At 46.0% G+C, this 22235-nt stretch overlaps 1 protein-coding gene across 6 annotated transcripts in view; it reads left to right on the forward strand.

The window, feature by feature from the left end:
* Positions 1 to 21497: 21497 nt before the first annotated feature.
* Positions 21498 to 22235, forward strand: part of LOC103638270 (DNA topoisomerase 1) — a 61829-nt gene continuing 61091 nt past the window's right edge. For 2 of the 6 annotated variants that reach the window (XM_020543910.3, XM_035962520.1), the window contains exon 1: positions 21530 to 21845. Coding sequence is in view for 2 of the 6 variants with exons in the window: in XM_008661232.3 (XP_008659454.1) it covers positions 21750 to 21845 (96 nt within the window). In the remaining 4 variants the exon portion in view is untranslated. Of the gene's footprint in view, positions 21846 to 22235 lie in introns of all 6 variants that reach the window. The other 4 variants (XM_008661232.3, XM_008661231.3, XR_004852603.1 and 1 more) reach the window with 4 other exon arrangements.

The following is a 22235-nucleotide window of genomic DNA, read 5'->3' on the forward strand; positions in this document are numbered from 1 at the left end:
CAAAAACTATCAAAATCGGTTATACAATAATGGTTGGTTCGGGATTTTCCCATCCTACTTTCATCCCTATATATCTCATCAACATCAGATATCCAGTTTGCATTATAATAACCCTCTAGTATTGTTGGGTACCCGGTATAATGGATGCCTAAACTCATAGTACATTTTAGATAGCGCAGAACTCTCTCAAGAGCACGCTAGTGACCATCTCCCGGATTTGAAACAAACCAGCTAAGTTTGCTCAGAGCAAACGAGATGTCAGGCCTCGTGGCGCTAGCTAAGTACATGAGTGAACCAATTATTTGGGAATATCTCAATTGATCCCTAGATATCCTTCAATTTTTCTTTAATAGCTTATTAGGATCATAAGGTGTTGGAGCAGGTTCACATTCGCTATAACCAAAGCGACTCAAAACCTTTTCCACATAATGGGATTGCACAAGTGTGATCCCACCCTTGCCTTCTCTCAGTAGCTTAATGTTAAGAATAACATCAGCTTCTCCCAAATCTTCCATTTCAAAATTATTAGACAGAAAGTATTTTGTCGCTTTAATCACAATAAGACTCGTCCCCAAGATTAGAATGTCATCAACATACAGGCATAAAAATTACTCCCTCGCCCTCACCATACTGACATTATACACAGTTGTCTACTTCATTCACAATAAGGTCGGCATATGTCAAAGTTCTATTGAACTTTTCATGCCATTGCTTAGGTGCTTGTTTTAGGCCATATAAAGATTTCAATAATTTACACACCATTCCTTCTTGACTGTTTGCTACAAGCCCAACTGGCTGCTCCATGTAAATTTCCTCATCTAGCTATCCATTTAGCAATGTTGTCTTAACATTCATTTGATGGACAAGAAGACCATGAGAGGTAGCCAAAGAATTGTGGTAAATCGAGCCACATGTGAATAAGTATCAAAGAAATCCTAACCTTCCTTCTGTGAATAGCCTTTAATTACAAGCCTCGCCTTGTATCTTTCAATAGTACCATTAGGCCTAAGCTTTTTCTTGAACGCCCATTTACTCCCAATGGGCTTACACCCATAAGGACGCTCAACGACCTCCCAAGTTGCATTAGACATAATAGAATCCATCTCACTCCTTATTGCTTCCTTCCAAAAGTCAGTATTAGGAGAGGAATATGCCTCTTCAATGGTACTTGGTGTGTCATCCACAAGATATACAATGTAATCATCACCAAAGAACTTTGCAATCCTTGGTCTCTTACTCTTTCGAGTTGATACATTGTCATCTTCCACAGGATTATGTATATGGGATTCCTCAGTGTGTTCTACCGGAATAAAATGCTCATGGGGTATTGTTGATTCATCATTAGACGTATCATGTGTAGCTTTCATAGAAAATTTGTCCTAAAAACATAGCATCTCTAGACTCCATAATTGTACCAACCAACATGTCGGGTACTCCAGAGCTTATAATTTAAAACCTATATCCAATGCTGTGGAAAGAATACCCAAGGAAAAACTAAATCAACAGTTTTTTTCCTAATTTGTGCTTCTTGTTAATTGGCACATTGACTTTAGCCAAACAACCTCAGGTGTGCAAATATGATATATTTAATCTCTTCTTTTCCCATTCCTCGAAGTGTGGTTTCTTTGTTCTTTGTGGGAACTTTATTCAGGACATGACACGCCGTCAAGATCGTCTCACCCCACCATTCCTTAGATAGTCTCAAAGTCTATAACATGGTGTTAACCAAATCAATTAGAGTACGATTCTTTGTTTCAATAACCACATTGGATTGTGATGAGTATGGCGGTGTCCTCTCATGAATAATACCATGTTCCACACAAAAATCAGAAGAATCACCCGAAAAATATTCTCCACCACAATCATACCTTAACCGTTTAATTTTCCTCTCGAGTTGATTTTCAACTTCAGCTTTGTAGGTCTTAAAATAATGCAAAGCTTCATCTTTTGATTTTAAGAGATACACATAACAAAATCTAGTAGAATCATCAATAAAAGTAATAAAATATCGGTTGTCTCCTTTAGTCAATATTCCGTTCATCTCACATAAATCGGAATGTATTAACTATAATGGGTGCCAAATTCCTCGCCTCCATAGCCTTGTGAGGCTTGCGAGGTTGCTTAGATTGCACGTACACCTGGCACTTAGAACTTTTGACTAAAACAAATTTTAGATTAAATTTAAATTTGCTAATCGCAAGACACAACCAAAATTGATATGACAAAGTCGTGAATGCCAAATATACGACTCATTTGAAACAACATTGTTCATAGACTTATTACACACATCATGCAAAGATAAGCGGAACAAGCCTCCATTGCCATAGCCTTTTTCAACAAATGTCCCATACTTTTACAGTATATATTTATTAGACTCGAAAACAAGTTTATAGCCATCTCGACATAAAATTGAGCCACTAACAAAATTCTTTTTGATAGAGGAGACATGCTGCATGTTCTTCAATAGCACTGTGTTTCCCAAAGTAAACTTCAGAATGACTGTACCAACACCAAGAACACGCACATGTGATCCGTTCCCCATCAGCAAGGCTCCAGTCCCTTTGCACTAATAAGAAGAAAACAAAGAAATATCAGCACACACATGAATATTAGCACCAGTATCAGCCCACCACTCAAGGGATTAACACACTGAAAGAAAAGTAGGTAAAAGATTGCCATACCCCGATGTTCCTTCAGTAGTCTCTCTAACAACCATGTTTACTGTTTTCTTCTCTTGAGCTGGTTTTTTCTCTTGCTTAATTTGTGGTCTGGACAAGCACTTGCCTAATGATCAGTACTCCTGCAAACAAAGAAACCGACTCCTTTGTTCTTTTATTTGAACGAGGCTCCTGCTTGGGATTCGTGACATTCTGTTGCTTGTTTTTTATTATTATGTGACGCATTAGAGTTCTTTTTTATACCATATTGGCACTAGAAGTCTCAACTCCTTTTCCATGAGTGTCTTTTGCTCTCATCCTCTTCTCAACATCAAGAGAACCAACAAGCTCAACCACGCTAAACTTTTGTCTCTTATGTTTTAGAGTGGTAACAAAGTCTGTCCAAAAAGGTGACAGCTTAGCGATAATACCATTGACCACGAACTTGTCAGGCAAGGCATATGGGAATTGTTCGAGTTCCTTAGCCAGTGCCTGTATTTCATGAGCCTGTTCAACTACAAAACATTTTCCACCAACTTATAGTCAAACAACTGCTCCATGATGTACAGCTCGCTACCGGCATCAGAAACACCAAACTTCTCATCTAATGCATCTCATAACTCTTTTGCAGATGTGCGCGTTAGATAAGAATCGACATACTTGTTGGCAAGAATGCCAATCACGACGCCTCGAAATAGGTTATCAGCAACGTCGAACATTCTCTCCTCTTCAGGAGTGAACTGTTCGGGTTTCCCCTTTGCGGCGTGATAGCAGTTCATTACAGTCAACCACAGTATCATCTTACTACGTCATCTCTTGTAAAACGTCTCATCAAAAGGTTCACTTGGTTTTAATGCAGCAACAAAACCACTAACAGAAAATGCATAATATCAGTTTTTGGATTGTTAGAAAATTAACATTATCAGTTTTAATTTAATCCAGAAAACTAGTGTGATGTATGTGACAACATGTATGTGCATGTGTGTACCACTATTCACATAAGTAGTAAACAGAAATGAAACATGCGCAAGTACGGAAAAATAGGAAGTACCATATGGAGGGACCAATGGTCAAGGCATCAGTGGCTTCATTCACACGAGACATCTCATGTGTATGTTCGATGTAGTTATACAGACTTGATGCAGACAGGTGTACGCAGTGCAGTCCCTCGAACGATGCCAACGACGAAGAACCAGAGCGGATGAAGTGAGCAGTCACGAGTACGCTCCCTAAAAACCTGATCGCCTGACAGAGGGAGGGGAGAAGGGCAACATACAATAAGAGTCGCGTCATTAGAGTCAGAAACTGACGAGCCATTAGAGCCAGAAAGTTACTAGCCATAAGACAGGTAATGGGCGATTCATCACTCCAAGCAAAATGCACAACCATTTAGAAGGAATATTCGGACCAAGGTCCGATCTACCACGAGCCACGACCGAGCTGGCAACGGCAGCGCGCACGTGTGTGGCAGTCCATTCTTTTATCAACTTCCTAATAGATGCACCATTAGCTCACTTATTTAAGTTGATTGATTTGTCTCTTAAACTTTTAATATGGTTCTAAATTATTAGTACATTATAATATTAAAGTCGACCTGTTGGTGCCTTTTTGGGGGCGCCAATCATTCAATACGAATCGGCGGCAGTGCTCTCTGGTCAGGCGCGGACGATCCGCGGCACAGGGCCAGACGGTCCGCGACCTGACGCGAGGCTAGGGTTCCCTGCCTGACGGCCGGACAGTCCGCACCCTAGGGTCGGACGGTCCGCGACCTGGCGACAGGGTCGTCTTCCTCCTCCTTACTGGAATCTAGATCTCGTCCCCTGGGGGAAAAGATCTTAAGGTGCTCTGGGTCGATAGGTCACCCGGGGCGTCCCCAGACGACGTGGAGCCGCCTAGGAATTAAGAGATCAATTCGAGGAAGAGGACTTGGATGGACAACTAGATCTTGCCCCCCGAGAGGGGTGAGATCATAGGGTTGTCTTGGGATCGGCAGGCCACCCAAGACGGATCTAGACGACGTAGAGTCGAATAGGGATGGAGCTGGATATGTGGAAGACTACAACTAGAACTATGCTACATCTACTCCTAGGGCAGGAAAAGTAAATAAGGTAATTGGTTCGATTGGGATGTGTTCGGGGGTTCTCAATCGGCCGTACCCCTTTATATTTATAGGGGAGGAGGTCTGGACCTTTTCCTAAGAGATAGCCAACAAACTCCCACGTGATTAGATGGATAACCACACACGAGATAAGGATAAACATCTGAGTTAATCTAATCTCAGGACACGCGGACCGTCTGGGCCCAAGGGCCGGATCGTCCGCTCATTTTGGTGTCCAACATATGCCCCCTGCCTTTTGGTGGAGCTTGGCGAACCAAAAGCATCAGCGAAAACTTCGAAAACAATTGACCTCATGAGCTTTTGTTCCCGAAGTAAGGACTCAGCTCGATGCAAGTCATCGGCTCTTGCGATCAGATAATATAAATGCTTGATGGAACTTTAATGCACAGAGGCCGTTTCGGATCGCATCCTCTTCGGCCATGTCTACCTGATCAACCTGTCAATAGGCAAAAACTTGTGGTGCCCCCCAGCCCAAACAAGCAAACGGATTGGGCCAGTAATACGAATTCATCGCCGTACCACCCCACACATGAGCAGGACAACATATCGGCGATGGATAGAACAAGGCGATCTTGGTTGCGCTATCCTTTGGGTCCGTTTAGTCGGCTTTTGCTTTCCCCGGAGGAGGATGACAAGGCGATCTTGGTTGCGCTACCCTTTGGGTCCGTTTAGTCGGCTTTTACTTTCGCACATGTCGCCCTTTTGACTTCGTTTGTTTTTATTGGCTGGTTGTGTGGAACGACCTTCTTCATATATTTGGCAAGCAACTGACCAAAAGTAGGGCCGACTCTACTGAGTCGTCCAGACGTCTTAGTAGTGTTTTGTTTCCTAACACTTGTGTTGGAACGTTGTGGTCCGATGGTCTGAGGTTGCTGCTTTTGACCATCTGCAGACTGTCCGGCCATCATAGCCAGACTGTCCGCGCCTGTCTCGGACTGTTCGGCCTTAGTACTCGGATCGTCCGGCGTACGCAGGACAGGTGACCGTGATCGGGTGTCCGATCGTGCTTGCCCCCCGGTGCCTCCGGTCTTTCTTTTGTCCGGAGCCTTCAGAGTAACCATTCTGCGTGACATATTTGGTGTGCGAGGATCACCAATTACGATATTTTTATTTTAAATTTTATCGGCCGCACAAGGCCGAATTATGGCCTTTTTGCTCGTTGGCTCTAATGTGGTGACAGGAACAGGTGGTCTGTCAATTTTCACCTCTTTTTGAAACCTCAACCGGCCTTCGTTTATAGCCGATTGTATTTGCCGACGGAAGACGGCACAATCATTGGTGTTATGGAGAAAGGAGCCATGCCATTTGCAATAAACGCGCCCTTTTAATTGTTCAACCGGAGGAATTATATGTGACAATTTAATGTTACCATGTTTAAGCAACTCATCAAATATTTTATCACATTTAGTAATATTAAATGTGAACTTAACTTTTTCCTTTTGTGTCGAGTGCGGGTGAGAGCGAACAGAAGGTTTGGCCTTAGTGGGCCAAACAAGCTCAGGGACATGTGACTTTTTTAGTTCTTGGGGCTTGGGTGGCCGATTATATTTATGTCGGCCTTCCGCACTAGGCGGATCACAGGTGACTTCTGGTGCTCCGGACGGTCTGACCTGCACAGTCGGACGGTCTGCGGGTGGATCGGACGGTCTGGTACTATCCTCAGACTGTCCGGTCACGTCAGGCAACACCTGTGACCCTTGTGGTGGGCTCTGTGTAACTTCGGACTGTCCGACGTAGGGTGTTGTACGGTCTGACAGAGGGCTGGTCTGTCCGCTATTGTGTGCGGACGGTCCGGCCACGCTCAGAGTTGACTCACCATTTAGCGAAGATGGTGGTGACGGTCGTCCTGGATATGAGTCCATCGGCATACCAGAATATGGCTGGGGAAACCCATTTGTTGTCGATGTGTTTGGCGCAATTGTTTTGGCACCTAATTTATGTGATAAAAAACTAGGTATGTGAGTTTTTCCTAATGCATGTGCCATCCTTTCTATATCCTCTGTGATACTTTTAATCCGATTATCAAAAGAAATTTTAATATATGGAATATCATCGACTGACCTGGCATCACCTATTGTGGGGAGCTGTTGCAGCACGGATGGCATGTAATCGGCGTCTATTTCCCTTTCTTGGACGATCTTCTGGTGGCAATCCACCCTGAAGTGTGAGAGGAACCATTTATCCGCCACCTTGAGCACCTGATCTTTTTGTCGTTGGACCCCTCGTCTATTTTCTTCTTATCATCTTTTAATCTTTTATGCTCAGCGGCCGATAAATTAGTCAGCCTTGTGCTGCTGTTTGGAGAAGCCGTGTTGAGATCTTTAGAATCGGCCATATAAGCCTGATTTTGTAGATCTTCAACCTCGTCCCCAGCGGAGTCGCCAAAAGTATGTTGGTGCCCTTTTGGGGGCGCCAATCACTCAATACGAACCGGCGGCGGTGCTCTCTGGTCAAGCGCGGACGGTCCGCGGCACAGGGCCAGACGGTCCGCGACCTGACGCGAGGCTAGGGTTCCCTGCCTGACGGCCGGACAGTCCGCACCCTAGGGCTGGACGGTCCGCGACCTGGCGACAGGGTCGTCTTCCTCCTCCTTGCTGGAATCTAGATCTCGTCCCCTGGGGGGAAAAGATCTTAAGGTGCTCTGGGTCGATAGGTCACCTGGGGCATCCCCAGACGACGTGGAGCCGCCTAGGAATTAAGAGATCAATTCGAGGAAGAGGACTTGGATGGACAACTAGATCTTGCCCCCCGATAGGGGTGAGATCATAGGGTTGTCTTGGGATCGGCAGGCCACCCAAGACGGATCTAGACGACGTAGAGTCGAATAGGGATGGAGCTGGATATGTGGAAGACTACAACTAGAACTATGCTACATCTACTCCTAGGGCAGGAAAAGTAAATAAGGTAATTGGTTCGATTGGGATGTGTTCGGGGGTTCTCAATCGGCCGTACCCCTTTATATTTATAGGGGAGGAGGTCTGGACCTTTTCCTAAGAGATAGCCAACAAACTCCCACGTGATTAGATGGATAACCACACACGAGATAAGGATAAACATCTGAGTTAATCTAATCTCAGGACACGCGGGCCGTCTGGGCCCAAGGGCCAGACCGTCCGCTCATTTTGGTGTCCAACATATGCCCCCTGCCTTTTGGTGGAGCTTGGCGAACCAAAAGCATCAGCGAAAACTTCGGAAACAATTGACCTCATGAGCTTTTGTTCCCGAAGTATGGACTCAGCTCGATGCAAGTCATCGGCTCTTGCGATAAGATAATATAAATACTTGATGGAACTTTAATGCACAGAGGCCGTTTCAGATCGCATCCTCTTCGGCCATGTCTACCTGATCAACCTGTCAATAGGCAAAAACTTGTGGTGCCCCAGCCCAAACAAGCAAATGGATTGGGCCAGTAATACGCATTCATCGCCGTACCACCCCACACATGAGCAGGACAACATATCGGCGATGGATAGGACAAGGCGATCTTGGTTGCGCTATCCTTTGGGTCCGTTTAGTCGGCTTTTGCTTTCCCCAGAGGAGGATGACAAGGCGATCTTGGTTGCGCTACCCTTTGGGTCCGTTTAGTCGGCTTTTGCTTTCGCACATGTCGCCCTTTTGACTTCGTTTGTTTTTATTGGCTGGTTGTGTGGAACAGCCTTCTTCATATATTTGGCAAGCAACTGACCAAAAGTAGGGCCGACTCTACTGAGTCGTCCAGACGTCTTAGTAGTGTTTTGTTTCCTAACACTTGTGTTGGAACGTTGTGGTCCGATGGTCTGAGGTTGCTGCTTTTGACCATCTGCAGACCGTTCTGCCATCATAGCCAGACTGTCCGCGCCTGTCTCGGACTGTTCGGCCTTAGTACCCGGATCGTCCGGCGTACGCAGGACAGGTGACCGTGATCGGGTGTCCGATCGTGCTTGCCCCCCGGTGCCTCCGGTCTTTCTTTTGTCCGGAGCCTTCAGAGTAACCATTCTGCGTGACATATTTGGTGTGCGAGGATCACCAATTACGATATTTTTAATTTTAATTTTATCAGTCGCACAAGGCCGAATTATGGCCTTTTTGCTCGTTGGCTCTAATGTGGTGACAGGAACAGGTGGTCTGTCAATTTCCACCTCTTTTTGAAACCTCAACCGGCCTTCGTTTATAGCCGATTGTATTTGCCGATGGAAGACGGCACAATCATTGGTGTTATGGAGAAAGGAGCCATGCCATTTGCAATAAACGCGCCCTTTTAATTGTTCAACCGGAGGAATTATATGTGACAATTTAATGTTACCATGTTTAAGCAACTCATCAAATATTTTATCACATTTAGTAATATTAAATGTGAACTTAACTTTTTCCTTTTGTGTCGAGTGCGAGTGAGAGCGAACAGAAGGTTTGGCCTTAGTGGGCCAAACAAGCTCAGGGACATGTGACTTTTTCAGTTCTTGGGGCTTGGGTGGCCGATTATATTTATGTCGGCCTTCCGCACTAGGCGGATCACAGGTGACTTCTGGTGCTCCGTACGGTCTGACCTGCACAGTCGGACGGTCTGCGGGTGGATCAGACGGTCTGGTACTATCCTCGGACTGTCCGGTCACGTCAGGCAACACCTGTGACCCTTGTGGTGGGCTCTGTGTAACTTCGGACTGTCCGACGTAGGGTGTCGTACGGTCTGACGGAGGGCCGGACTGTCCGCTATTGTGTGCGGACGGTCCGGCCGCGCTCAGAGTTGACTCACCATTTAGCGAAGATGGTGGTGACGGTCGTCCTGGATATGAGTCCATCGGCATACCAAAATATGGCTGGGGAAACCCATTTGTTGTCGATGTGTTTGGCGCAATTGTTTTGGCACCTAATTTATGTGATAAAAAACTAGGTATGTGAGTTTTTCCTAATGCATGCACCATCCTTTCTATATCCTCTATGATACTTTTAATCCGATTATCAAAAGAAATTTTAATATATGGAATATCATCGACTGACCTGGCATCACCTATTGTGGGGAGCTGTTGCAGCACGGATGGCATGTAATCGACGTCTATTTCCCTTTCTTGGACGATCTTCTGGTGGCAATCCACCCTGAAGTGTGAGAGGAACCATTTATCCGCCACCTTGAGCACCTGATCTTTTTGTCGTTGGACCTCCTCGTCTATTTTCTTCATGTCATCTTTTAATCTTTTATGCTCAGCGACCGATAAATTAGTCAGCCTTGTGCTGCTGTTTGGAGAAGCCGTGTTGAGATCTTTAGAATCGGCCATATAAGCCTGATTTTGTAGATCTTCAACCTCGTCCCCAGCGGAGTCGCCAAAAGTATGTTGGTGCCCTTTTGGGGGCGCTGATAGTCGCCTAGAGGGGGGGTGAATAGGGCGAAACTGAAATTTACAAATATAAACACAACTACAAGCCGGGTTAGCGTTAGAAATAGAAACGAGTCCGCGAGAGAGGGTGGAAAAACAAATCGCAAGCAAATAAGAAGTATGACACGCGGATTTGTTTTACCGAGGTTCGGTTCTTGCAAACCTACTCCCCGTTGAGGAGGCCACAAAAGCCGGGTCTCTTTCAACCCTTCCCTCTCTCAAACGATCCCACGGACCGAGTGAGCTTTCTCTTCTCAATTACTTGGAACACAAAGTTCCCACAAGGACCACCACAAGTTTGGTGTCTCTTGCCCCAATTACAAGTGAGTTTGATCGCAATGAAAGAATCAAGAAAGAAGAAAGCAATCCAAGCGCAAGAGCTCGAAAGAACACAAGCAAATCACTCTCTCTAGTCACTATGGCGTTGTGTGGAATTTTGAGAGGATTTGATCTTTTTGGTGTGTCTAGAATTGAATGCTAGAGCTCTTGTAGTAGTTGGGAAGTGGAAAACTTGGATGCAATGAATGGTGGGGTGGTTGGGGGTATTTATAGCCCCAACCACCAAAAGTGACCGTTGGTGGAGCTGTCTGTTCGATGGCGCACCGGACAGTCCGGTGCACACCGGACATGTCCGGTGCCCCTGCCACGTCATCAATGTCGTTGGATTTTGACCGTTGGAGTTCTGACTTGTGGGTCCGCCTCGATGTCCGGTGGCGCACCGGACATGAACTGTTCACTGTCCGGTGCGCCAGTATGGGCGACTCTGACTCCTGCGCGCGCTGTGCGCGCAATAAATGCATCACAGGTAGCCGTTGGCGCCGGATAGCCGTTGCTCCGGAGTTGCACCGGACAGTCCGGTGCTCACCGGACATGTCCGGTGAATTATAGCGGACGAGCCGTTTGAGATTCCCGAAGCCGGCGAGTTCCTGAGGCCGCTCCTCCTTGGCGCACCGGACACTGTCCGGTGTACACCGGACAGTCCGGTGAATTATAGCGGAGTCGCCTCTGGAAATTCCCGAAGGTAGCAAGTTCGTGTTGGAGTCCTCTGGTACACCGGACATGTCCGGTGGTGCACCGGACACTGTCCGGTGGCACACCGGACAGTCCGGTGCGCCAGACCAGAGGTGCCTTCGGTTGGCCCTTTGCTCCTTTGTTGAATCCAAAATTGGTCTTTTGATTGGCTTGTTGTGAACCTTTGACACCTGTATAACTTATACACTAGAGCAAACTAGTTAGTCCAAGGATTTGTGTTGGTCAATTCAACCACCAAAATTATTTAGGAACTAGGTGTAAGCCTAATTCCCTTTCAATCTCCCCCTTTTTGGTGATTGATGCCAACACAAACCAAAGCAAATATGGAAGTACATAATTGAACTAGTTTGCTTAATGTAAGTGCAAAGGTTGCTTTGAATTGAGCCAATATAAATACTTACAAGATATGCATGGATTGTTTCTTTGTTTTTAAGCATTTTGGACCACGCTTGCACCACATGTTTTGTTTTTGCAAACTGTTTTGTAAATTCTTTTCAAAGTTCTTTTGCAAATAGTCAAAGGTAAATGAATAAGATTTAGCAAAGCATTCTTAAGATTTGGAATTTTCTGCCCCCGTTCCAAATGCTTCTCCTTTGACTAAACAAAACTCCCCCTAAATGAGATCCTCCTCTTAGTGTTCAAGAGGGTTTTGATATATCAATTTTTTGAAATACTACTTTCTCCCCCTTTTGAACACAATAGGATATCAATTGATAAAGTTCTTTGAAAACATGAAGTTTTTGAAATTGTGGTGGTGCGGTCCTTTTGCTTTGGGCTCTTACTCTCTCCCCCTTTGGCATGAATCGCCAAAAACGGAATCATTAGAGCCCTTGAAGTGCTATCTTCCCCTTTGGTCATAAATAAATGAGTTAAGATTATACCAAAGACGAAGTCCGGTCCTTTTGCTTTGGGCTCTTACTCTCTCCCCCAAAGACGAAGTCCTTTTCTTTGATGCTCATTCTTTTTCTCCCCCAAGAATGGAGAGTGACTTGGAGCGACGGCGAGGGATGAGTTACGGAGTGGAAGCCTTTGTCTTCGCCGAAGACTCCAATTCCCTTTCAATATACCTATGACTTGGTTTGAAATAGACTTGAAAACACATTAGTCATATCATATGAAAGAGACATGATCAAAGGGTATGTAAATGAGCTATGTGTGCAAATCAACAAAAGAAGTTTCTAGAATCAAGAATATTTAGCTCATGCTTAAGTTTGGTAAAAGTTTGTTCATCAAGAGGCTTGGTAAAGATATCGGCTAATTGATCTTTAGTGTTAATGTAAGAAATCTCGATATCTCCCTTTTGTTGGTGATCCCTAAGAAAATGATACCGGATGGCTATGTGTTTAGTGCGGCTATGCTCGACGGGATTGTCGGCCATTTTGATTGCACTCTCATTATCACATAGCAAAGGGACTTTGGTCAATTTGTAACCGTAGTCCCGCAGGGTTTGCCTCATCCAAAGCAATTGCGCGCAACAATGACCTGCGGCAATGTACTCGGCTTCGGCGGTGGAAAGAGCGACCGAATTTTGCTTCTTTGAAGCCCAAGACACCAAGGATCTTCCCAAGAACCGGCAAGTCCCCGATGTGCTCTTCCTATAATTTTACACCCCGCCCAATCGGCATCCGAATAACCAATCAAATCAAATGTGGATCCCCTAGGATACCAAAGCCCAAACTTAGGAGTATAAGCCAAATATCTCAAGATTCGTTTTACGGCCGTAAGGTGGGATTCCTTAGGGTCGGATTGGAATCTTGCACACATGCAAACGGAAAGCATAATGTCCGGTCGAGATGCACATAAATAGAGTAATGAACCAATCATCGACCGGTATACCTTTTGATCCACGGACTTACCTCCCATGTCGAGGTCGAGATGCCCATTAGTTCCCATGGGTGTCTTGATGGGTTTGGCATCCTTCATCCCAAACTTGCTTAGAATATCTTGAGTGTACTTCGTTTGGCTTAGGAAGGTGCCTTCTTGGAGTTGCTTCACTTGAAATCCTAAGAAATACTTCAACTCCCCCATCATAGACATCTCGAACTTTTGTGTCATGATCCTACTAAACTCTTCACATGTAGATTCGTTAGTAGACCCAAATATAATATCATCAACATAAATTTGGCATACAAACAATTCATTCTTAAGTGTTTTGGTAAAGAGCGTAGGATCGGCCTTTCCGACTTTGAATCCATTTGTAATAAGAAAATCTCTAAGGCATTCATACCATGCTCTTGGGGCTTGCTTGAGCCCATAAAGCGCCTTAGAGAGCTTATAGACATGGTTAGGATACTTACTGTCTTCAAAGCCGGGAGGTTGCTCAACATAGACCTCTTCCTTGATTGGTCCATTGAGGAAGGCACTTTTCACGTCCATTTGATAAAGCTTAAAGCCATGGTAAGTAGCATAGGCTAATAATATGCGAATTGACTCAAGCCTAGCTACGGGTGCATAGGTTTCACCAAAATCCAAACCTTCGACTTGGGAGTATCCCTTGGCCACAAGTCGAGCTTTGTTCCTTGTCACCACACCATGCTCATCTTGCTTGTTGCGGAAAACCCATTTGGTTCCTACAACATTTTGGTTAGGACGTGGAACTAAATGCCATACCTCATTCCTAGTGAAGTTGTTGAGCTCCTCTTGCATCGCCACCACCCAATCCGAATCTTGAAGTGCTTCCTCTACCCTGTGTGGCTCAATAGAGGAAACAAACGAGTAATGTTCACAAAAATGTGCAATACGAGATCTAGTGGTTACCCCCTTATGAATGTCACCGAGGATGGTGTCGACGGGGTGATCTCGTTGGATTGCTTGATGGACTCTTGGGTGTGGCGGTCTTTGCTCCTCATCCTCCTTGTCTTGATCATTTGCATCTCCCCCTTGATCTATGCCGTCATCTTGAGGTGGCTCATTTGATTGATCTTCTTCTTCATCAACTTGAGCCTCTTCCTCATTTTGAGTTGGTGGAGATGCTTGCGTGGAGGAGGAAGGTTGATCTTGTGCATTTGGAGGCTCTTCGGATTCCTTAGGACACACATCCCCAATGGACATGTTCCTTAGCGCGATGCACGGAGCCTCTTCAATACCTATCTCATCAAGATCAACTTGCTCTACTTGAGAGCCATTAGTCTCATCAAACACAACGTCACAAGAAACTTCAACTTGTCCAGTGGACTTGTTAAAGACTCTATATGCCCTTGTGTTTGAATCATACCCTAGTAAAAAGCCTTCTACAGTCTTAGGAGCAAATTTAGATTTTCTACCTCTTTTAACAAGAATGAAGCATTTGCTACCAAAGACTCTAAAATATGAAATGTTGGGCTTTTTACCGGTTAGGAGTTCATAGGATGTCTTCTTGAGGATTCGGTGTAGATATAACCGGTTGATGGCGTAGCAGGCGGTGTTGACCGCCTCGGCCCAAAACCGATCCGAAGTCTTGTACTCATCAAGCATGGTCCTTGCCATGTCCAATAGAGTTCGATTCTTCCTTTCCACTACACCATTTTGTTGTGGCGTGTAGGGAGAAGAGAACTCATGCTTGATGCCCTCCTCCTCAAGAAAGCCTTCGATTTGAGAGTTCTTGAACTCTGTCCCGTTGTCGCTTCTTATTTTCTTGATCCTTAAGCCGAACTCATTTTGAGCTCGTCTCAAGAATCCCTTTAAAGTTTCTTGGGTTTGTGATTTTTCCTGCAAAAAGAATACCCAAGTGAAGCAAGAATAATCATCCATAATCACAAGACAATACTTACTCCCGCCGATGCTTATGTAAGCAATCGGGCCGAATAGATCCATGTGGAGTAGCTCAAGCGGCCTGTCGGTCGTCATGATGTTCTTGTGTGGATGATGGGCTCCAACTTGCTTTCCTGCCTGGCATGCGCTACAAATCCTGTCTTTCTCAAAATGAACATTGGTTAGTCCTAAAATGTGCTCTCCCTTTAGAAGCTTGTGAAGATTCTTTATCCCAACATGGGCTAGTCGGCGGTGCCAGAGCCAACCCATGTTAGTCTTAGCAATTAAGCATGTGTCGAGTTCAGCTCTATCAAAATCTACTAAGTATAGCTGACCCTCTAACACGCCCTTAAATGCTATTGAATCATCACTTCTTCTAAAGACAGTGACACCTATATCAGTGAAAAGACAGTTGTAACCCATTTTGCATAATTGAGATACAGAAAGCAAATTGTAATCTAATGAATCTACAAGAAAAACATTTGAAATAGAATGGTCAGGAGATATAGCTATTTTACCAAGACATTTGACCAAACCTTGATTTCCATCCCCGAATGTGATAACTCGTTGGGGATCTTTGTTTTTCTCGTAGGAGGAGAACATTTTCTTCTCCCCTGTCATGTGGTTTGTGCACCCGCTGTCGAGTATCCAACTTGAGCCCCCGGATGCATAAACCTACAAAACAAGTTTAGTTCTTGACTTTAGGTACCCAAATGGTTTTGGGTCCTTTGGCATTAGACACAAGAACTTTGGGTACCCAAACACAAGTCTTTGACCCCTTGTGCTTGCCCCCAACATATTTGGCAACTATTTTGCCGGATTTGTTAGTCAACACATAAGATGCATCAAAGGTCTTAAATGAAATGCTATGATTATTTGATGCATTAGGAATTCTCCTTTTAGGCAACTTAGCACGGGTTGGTTGCCTAGAACTAGATGTCTCACCCTTATACATAAAAGCATAGTTAGGGCCAGAGTGAGACTTCCTAGAATGAATTTTCCTAATTTTGTCCTCGGGATAACCGACAGGGTATAAAATGTAACCCTCATTATCCTGAGGCATGGGAGCCTTGCCCTTAACAAAATTTGACAATCTTTTAGGAGGGGCACTAAGTTTGACATTGTCTCCCCTTTGGAAGCCAATGCCATCCTTGATGCCAGGGCGTCTCCCATTATAGAGCATACTTCTAGCAAATTTAAAATTTTCATTCTCTAAGTTATGCTCGGCAATTTTAGCATCTAATTTTGCTATATGATCATTTTGTTGCTTAATTAAAGTCATGTGATCATGAATAGCATTAACATCAATATCTCTACATCTAGTGCAAATAGAAGTGTGCTCAACAATAGACGTAGAGGGTTTGCAAGATTTTAATTCTACAACCTTAGCTTGTAACATATCATTCTTAGTTCTAAGGTCGGAAATTGTAGCATTGCAAACATCAAAATTTTTAGCCTTAGCAAGTAATTTTTCATTTTCATTCGTAAGGCTAGCAAGAGAAATGTTCAATTCTTCAATCCTAGCAATCAAATCATCATTAGCATCTCTAGGATTAGAAGTTGAAACATTACAAACATGAGAATCAACCTTAGCTAACAAATTAGCATTTTCATTTCTAAGGTTGTCTATTGTCTCATGGCAAGTGCTTAGCTCACTAGATAATTTTTCACATTTCTCAATTTCTAGAGCATAAGCATTTTTTAACCTTAACATGCTTTTTATTTTCCTTGATTAGGAAGTCCTCTTGGGTGTCCAAGAGATCGTCCTTTTCATGGATGGCACTAATCAATTCATTAAGTTTTTCCTTTTGTTGCATGTTGAGGTTGGCAAAAAGAGAGCGCAAGTTATCTTCCTCATCACTAACATTATCATCACTAGAGGATTCATATTTAGTGGAGGATTTAGATTTAACCTTCTTTTTGCCGTCCTTTGCCATGAGGCACTTGTGGCCGACGTTGGGGAAGAGGAGTCCCTTGGTGACGGCGATGTTGGCGGCGTCCTCGTCGTCGGAGGAGTCGCTAGAGCTTTCGTCGGAGTCCCACTCCCGACAAACATGGGCATCGCCGCCCCTCTTCTTGTAGTACCTCTTCTTTTCTCTCCTCTTGCCCTTCTTGTCGTCGCCCCTGTCACTATCACTTGATAATGGACATTTAGCTATAAAGTGACTGGGCTTACCACACTTGTAGCAAACCTTCTTGGAGCGGGACTTGTAATCTTTCCCTCTCCTTTGCTTGAGGATTTGGCGGAAGCTCTTGATAACGAGCGCCATTTCCTCATTGTCGAGCTTGGAGGCGTCGATTGGTTGCCGACTTGGTGTGGATTCCTCCTTCTTTTCTTCCGTCGCCTTGAATGCGACGGGTTGAGCTTCGGATGTGGTGGGTTCGTCAAGCTCGTTGATCTTCCTCGAGCCTTCGATCATGCACTCAAAACTTACAAAATGCCCGATTACTTCCTCGGGGGTCATTAGTGTATATCTTGGGTTGCCACGAATTAATTGAACTTGAGTAGGGTTAAGGAAAATAAGAGATCATAGAATAACCTTAACCACTTCGTGGTCATCCCACTTTTTGCTCCCGAGGTTGCGTACTTGGTTCACCAAAGTCTTGAGCCGGTTGTACATGTGTTGTGGCTCCTCCCCTTTGCGAAGCCGGAACCGACCGAGCTCCCCCTCGATCGTCTCCCGCTTGGTGATCTTTGTGAGCTTATCTCCTTCGTGAGTGGTTTTGAGCACATCCCAAACTTCCTTGGCGTTCTTCAACCCTTGCACTTTGTTATACTCCTCTCTACTTAGAGAGGCGAGGAGTATTGTTGTCGCTTGAGAGTTGAAGTGCTCGATTTGGGCCACCTCATCCTCATCATAGTCTTTATCCCCTACGGATGGTACCTGTGCACCAAACTCAACAACATCCCATATACTTTTGTGGAGTGAGGTTAGATGAAATCGCATTAAATCACTCCACCTAGCATAATCTTCACCATCAAAAGTTGGTGGTTTGCCTAATGGGACGGAAAGTAAAGGTGCATGTTTAGAAATGCGAGGGTAGTGTAGGGGGATCTTACTATACTTCTTGCGCTCTTGGCGCTTAGAAGTAACGGATGCCGCGTCGGAGCCGGAGGTGGATGTTGATGAAGTGTCGGTCTCGTAGTAGACCACTTTCCTCATCCTCTTGTGCTTGTCCCCACTCCGATGCGGCTTGTGAGAAGAAGATTTCTCCTTCTTCTCTTTGTGGTGAGAAGAAGATTTCTTCTCCTTCCCTTTGTTGGAGGAGCTCTTCTTCTTCTCCTTCCTCTTGGTGCGGGACTCTTCCGATGAAGTGCTCCCGTGGCTTGTAGTGGGCTTTTCGCCGGTCTCCATCTCCTTCTTGGCGTGATCTCCCGACATTACTTCGAGCGGTTAGGCTCTAATGAAGCACCGGGCTCTGATACCAATTGATAGTCGCCTAGAGGGGGGGTGAATAGGGCGAAACTGAAATTTACAAATATAAACACAACTACAAGTCGGGTTAGCGTTAGAAATAGAAACGAGTCCGCGAGAGAGGGTGGAAAAACAAATCGCAAGCAAATAAGAAGTATGACACGCGGATTTGTTTTACCGAGGTTCGGTTCTTGCAAACCTACTCCCCGTTGAGGAGGCCACAAAGGCCGGGTCTCTTTCAACCCTTCCCTCTCTCAAACGATCCCACGGACCGAGTGAGCTTTCTCTTCTCAATTACTTGGAACACAAAGTTCCCACAAGGACCACCACAAGTTTGGTGTCTCTTGCCTCAATTACAAGTGAGTTTGATCGCAATGAAAGAATCAAGAAAGAAGAAAGCAATCCAAGCGCAAGAGCTCGAAAGAACACAAGCAAATCACTCTCTCTAGTCACTATGGCGTTGTGTGGAATTTTGAGAGGATTTGATCTTTTTGGTGTGTCTAGAATTGAATGCTAGAGCTCTTGTAGTAGTTGGGAAGTGGAAAACTTGGATGCAATGAATGGTGGGGTGGTTGGGGGTATTTATAGCCCCAACCACCAAAAGTGACCGTTGGTGGAGCTGTCTGTTCGATGGCGCACCGGACAGTCCGGTGCACACCGGACATGTCCGGTGCCCCTGCCACGTCATCAATGTCGTTGGATTTTGACCGTTGGAGTTCTGAATTGTGGGTCCGCCTCGATGTCCGGTGGCGCACCGGACATGAACTGTTCACTGTCCGGTGCGCCAGTATGGGCGACTCTGACTCCTGCGCGCGCTGCGCGCGCAATAAATGCATCGCAGGTAGCCGTTGGCGCCGGATAGCCGTTGCTCCGGAGTTGCACCGGACAGTCCGGTGCTCACCGGACATGTCCGGTGAATTATAGCGGACGAGCCGTTTGAGATTCCCGAAGCCGGTGAGTTCCTGAGGCCGCTCCTCCTTGGCGCACCGGACACTGTCCGGTGTACACCGGACAGTCCGGTGAATTATAGCGGAGTCGCCTCTGGAAATTCCCGAAGGTAGCAAGTTCGCGTTGGAGTCCTCTGGTACACCGGACATGTCCGGTGGTGCACCGGACACTGTCCGGTGGCATACCGGACAGTCCGGTGCGCCAGACCAGAGGTGCCTTCGGTTGGCCCTTTGCTCCTTTGTTGAATCCAAAATTGGTCTTTTGATTGGCTTGTTGTGAACCTTTGACACCTGTATAACTTATACACTAGAGCAAACTAGTTAGTCCAAGGATTTGTGTTGGGCAATTCAACCACCAAAATTATTTAGGAACTAGGTGTAAGCCTAATTCCCTTTCAGGCGCCAATCACTCAATACGAACCGGCGGCGGTGCTCTCTGGTCAAGCGCGGACGGTCCGCGGCACAGGGCCAGACGGTCCGCGACCTGACGCGAGGCTAGGGTTCCCTGCCTGACGGCCGGACAGTCCGCACCCTAGGGCCGGACGGTCCGCGACCTGGCGACAGGGTCGTCTTCCTCCTCCTTGCTGGAATCTAGATCTCGTCCCCTGGGGGGAAAAGATCTTAAGGTGCTCTGGGTCGATAGGTCACCCGGGGCGTCCCCAGACGACGTGGAGCCGCCTAGGAATTAAGAGATCAATTCGAGGAAGAGGTCTTGGATGGACAACTAGATCTTGCCCCCCGAGAGGGGTGAGATCATAGGGTTGTCTTGGGATCGGCAGGCCACCCAAGACGGATCTAGACGACGTAGAGTCGAATAGGGATGGAGCTGGATATGTGGAAGACTACAACTAGAACTATGCTACATCTACTCCTAGGGCATGAAAAGTAAATAAGGTAATTGGTTCGATTGGAATGTGTTCGGGGGTTCTCAATCGGCCGTACCCCTTTATATTTATAGGGGAGGAGGTCTGGACCTTTTCCTAAGAGATAGCCAACAAACTCCCACGTGATTAGATGGATAACCACGCACGAGATAAGGATAAACATCTGAGTTAATCTAATCTCAGGACACTCGGACCGTCCGGGCCAAGGGCCGGACCGTCCGCTCATTTTGGTGTCCAACATATGCCCCCTGCCTTTTGGTGGAGCTTGGCAAACCAAAAGCATCAGCGAAAACTTCAGAAACAATTGACCTCATGAGCTTTTGTTCCCGAAGTAAGGACTCAGCTCGATGCAAGTCATCGGCTCTTGCGATCAGATAATATAAATACTTGATGGAACTTTAATGCACAGAGGCCGTTTCGGATCGCATCCTCTTCGGCCATGTCTACCTGATCAACCTGTCAATAGGCAAAAACTTGTGGTGCCCCCCAGCCCAAACAAGCAAACAGATTGGACCAGTAATATGAATTCATCGCCGTACCACCCCACACATGAGCAGGACAACATATCGACGATGGATAGAACAGGACGCACCATGCTATCCCCGGAGGAGGATGACAAGGCGATCTTGGTTGCGCTACCCTTTGGGTTCGTTTAGTCGGCTTTTGCTTTCGCATAGGTCGCCCTTTTGACTTCGTTTGTTTTATTGGCCGGTTGTGTGGAACGACCTTCTTCATATATTTGGCAAGCAACTGACCAAAAGTAGGGCCGACTCTACTGAGTCGTCCAGACGTCTTGGTAGTGTTTTGTTTCCTAACACTTGTGTTGGAACGTTGTGGTCCGATGGTCTGAGGTTGCTGCTTCTGACCATCTGCAGACCGTCCGGCCATCATAGCCGGACTGTCCGCGCCTGTCTCGTACTGTTCGGCCTTAGTACCCGGATCGTCCGGCGTACGCAGGACAGGTGACCGTGATCGGGTGTCCGATCGTGCTTGCCCCTCGGTGCCTCCGGTCTTTCTTTTGTCCGGAGCCTTCAGAGTAACCATTCTGCATGACATATTTGGTGTGCGAGGATCACCAATGACGATATTTTTATTTTTACTTTTATCGGCCGCACAAGGCCGAATTATGACCTTTTTGCTCGTTGGCTCTAATGTGGTGACAGGAACAGGTGGTCTGTCAATTTTCACCTCTTTTTGAAACCTCAACCGAACCATTAGAATTGTTTATTATTGAAAATAAATTTAGGCTAAGTCCACATTAATCTAACAACCCCCGTTTCTATATTTTGGGAGCAACATTTTTTATGACTTGTTAAAGTTGCTCTAAATGAGGTTAAATGTTCAAACGAGGAAGCCTTAGGCCACCAGCCCAATCTAGCCCGTCCCCCAACCGTCCATCTCCAAACAAGCGAGTCGGTTAGATATTTCCTCAAGCCCCAGTCAGCCGCCTCCTCTCCCTCCCACAGCTCCTGCCGCCGCCTCTCCCTCCGTCGGTATCTCCCACCTCGCAATCCACTCCCACCTCCCCCCTCGCCCCTAAAACCCTAGCTAAACCCAAGCCGAAAGAAACAATGGCTCTCCTCGCCTAAGCGAGCTCGCGCCCGCCCCTTGCTGGCCATGGCGCTCCAGCTCCGCCGCTTCCTCCCGCACGGCTACGGCCAGCGACACCGCGCTGTCACCCACGTGCTATCACCGCCGCCGCCACTCGCGATGGTGAGTGACTCACTGTACTCCTCATTCTGTTGAGAATTTATCACGTCCAAAAGTGTCGGGGTGCATGGTGGTGCGGCTTGAACGCTAGTACGCTACCTGTTCGTTGTCTTGCCCGTGAGCCACTGACAAAGCCTCGCTTATTTTTCTTTCAAAAAAAGGGTGGCACTGCGAAAAGCAAGGTTCTGTGGGGTGTGCCATGGAGTATATCAGTGTATTATCCCCTGGTTACACAGAAAGACATCCTTTGCCTTTGCACAACATTGTGCAAGCCTGATTTGGAAGGAATAAAACATACCAGCTACTATCGACCACCATTGCGTCAATCACCTTATTTTTCTTTTGTTTCATCTACTTTTTCTTAAAGAATTATTCAACTACGAACGTTTACTG

Source organism: Zea mays, chromosome 9, assembly GCF_902167145.1.
Source record: "Zea mays cultivar B73 chromosome 9, Zm-B73-REFERENCE-NAM-5.0, whole genome shotgun sequence".
In the NCBI taxonomy this organism is placed as follows: domain Eukaryota; kingdom Viridiplantae; phylum Streptophyta; class Magnoliopsida; order Poales; family Poaceae; genus Zea; species Zea mays.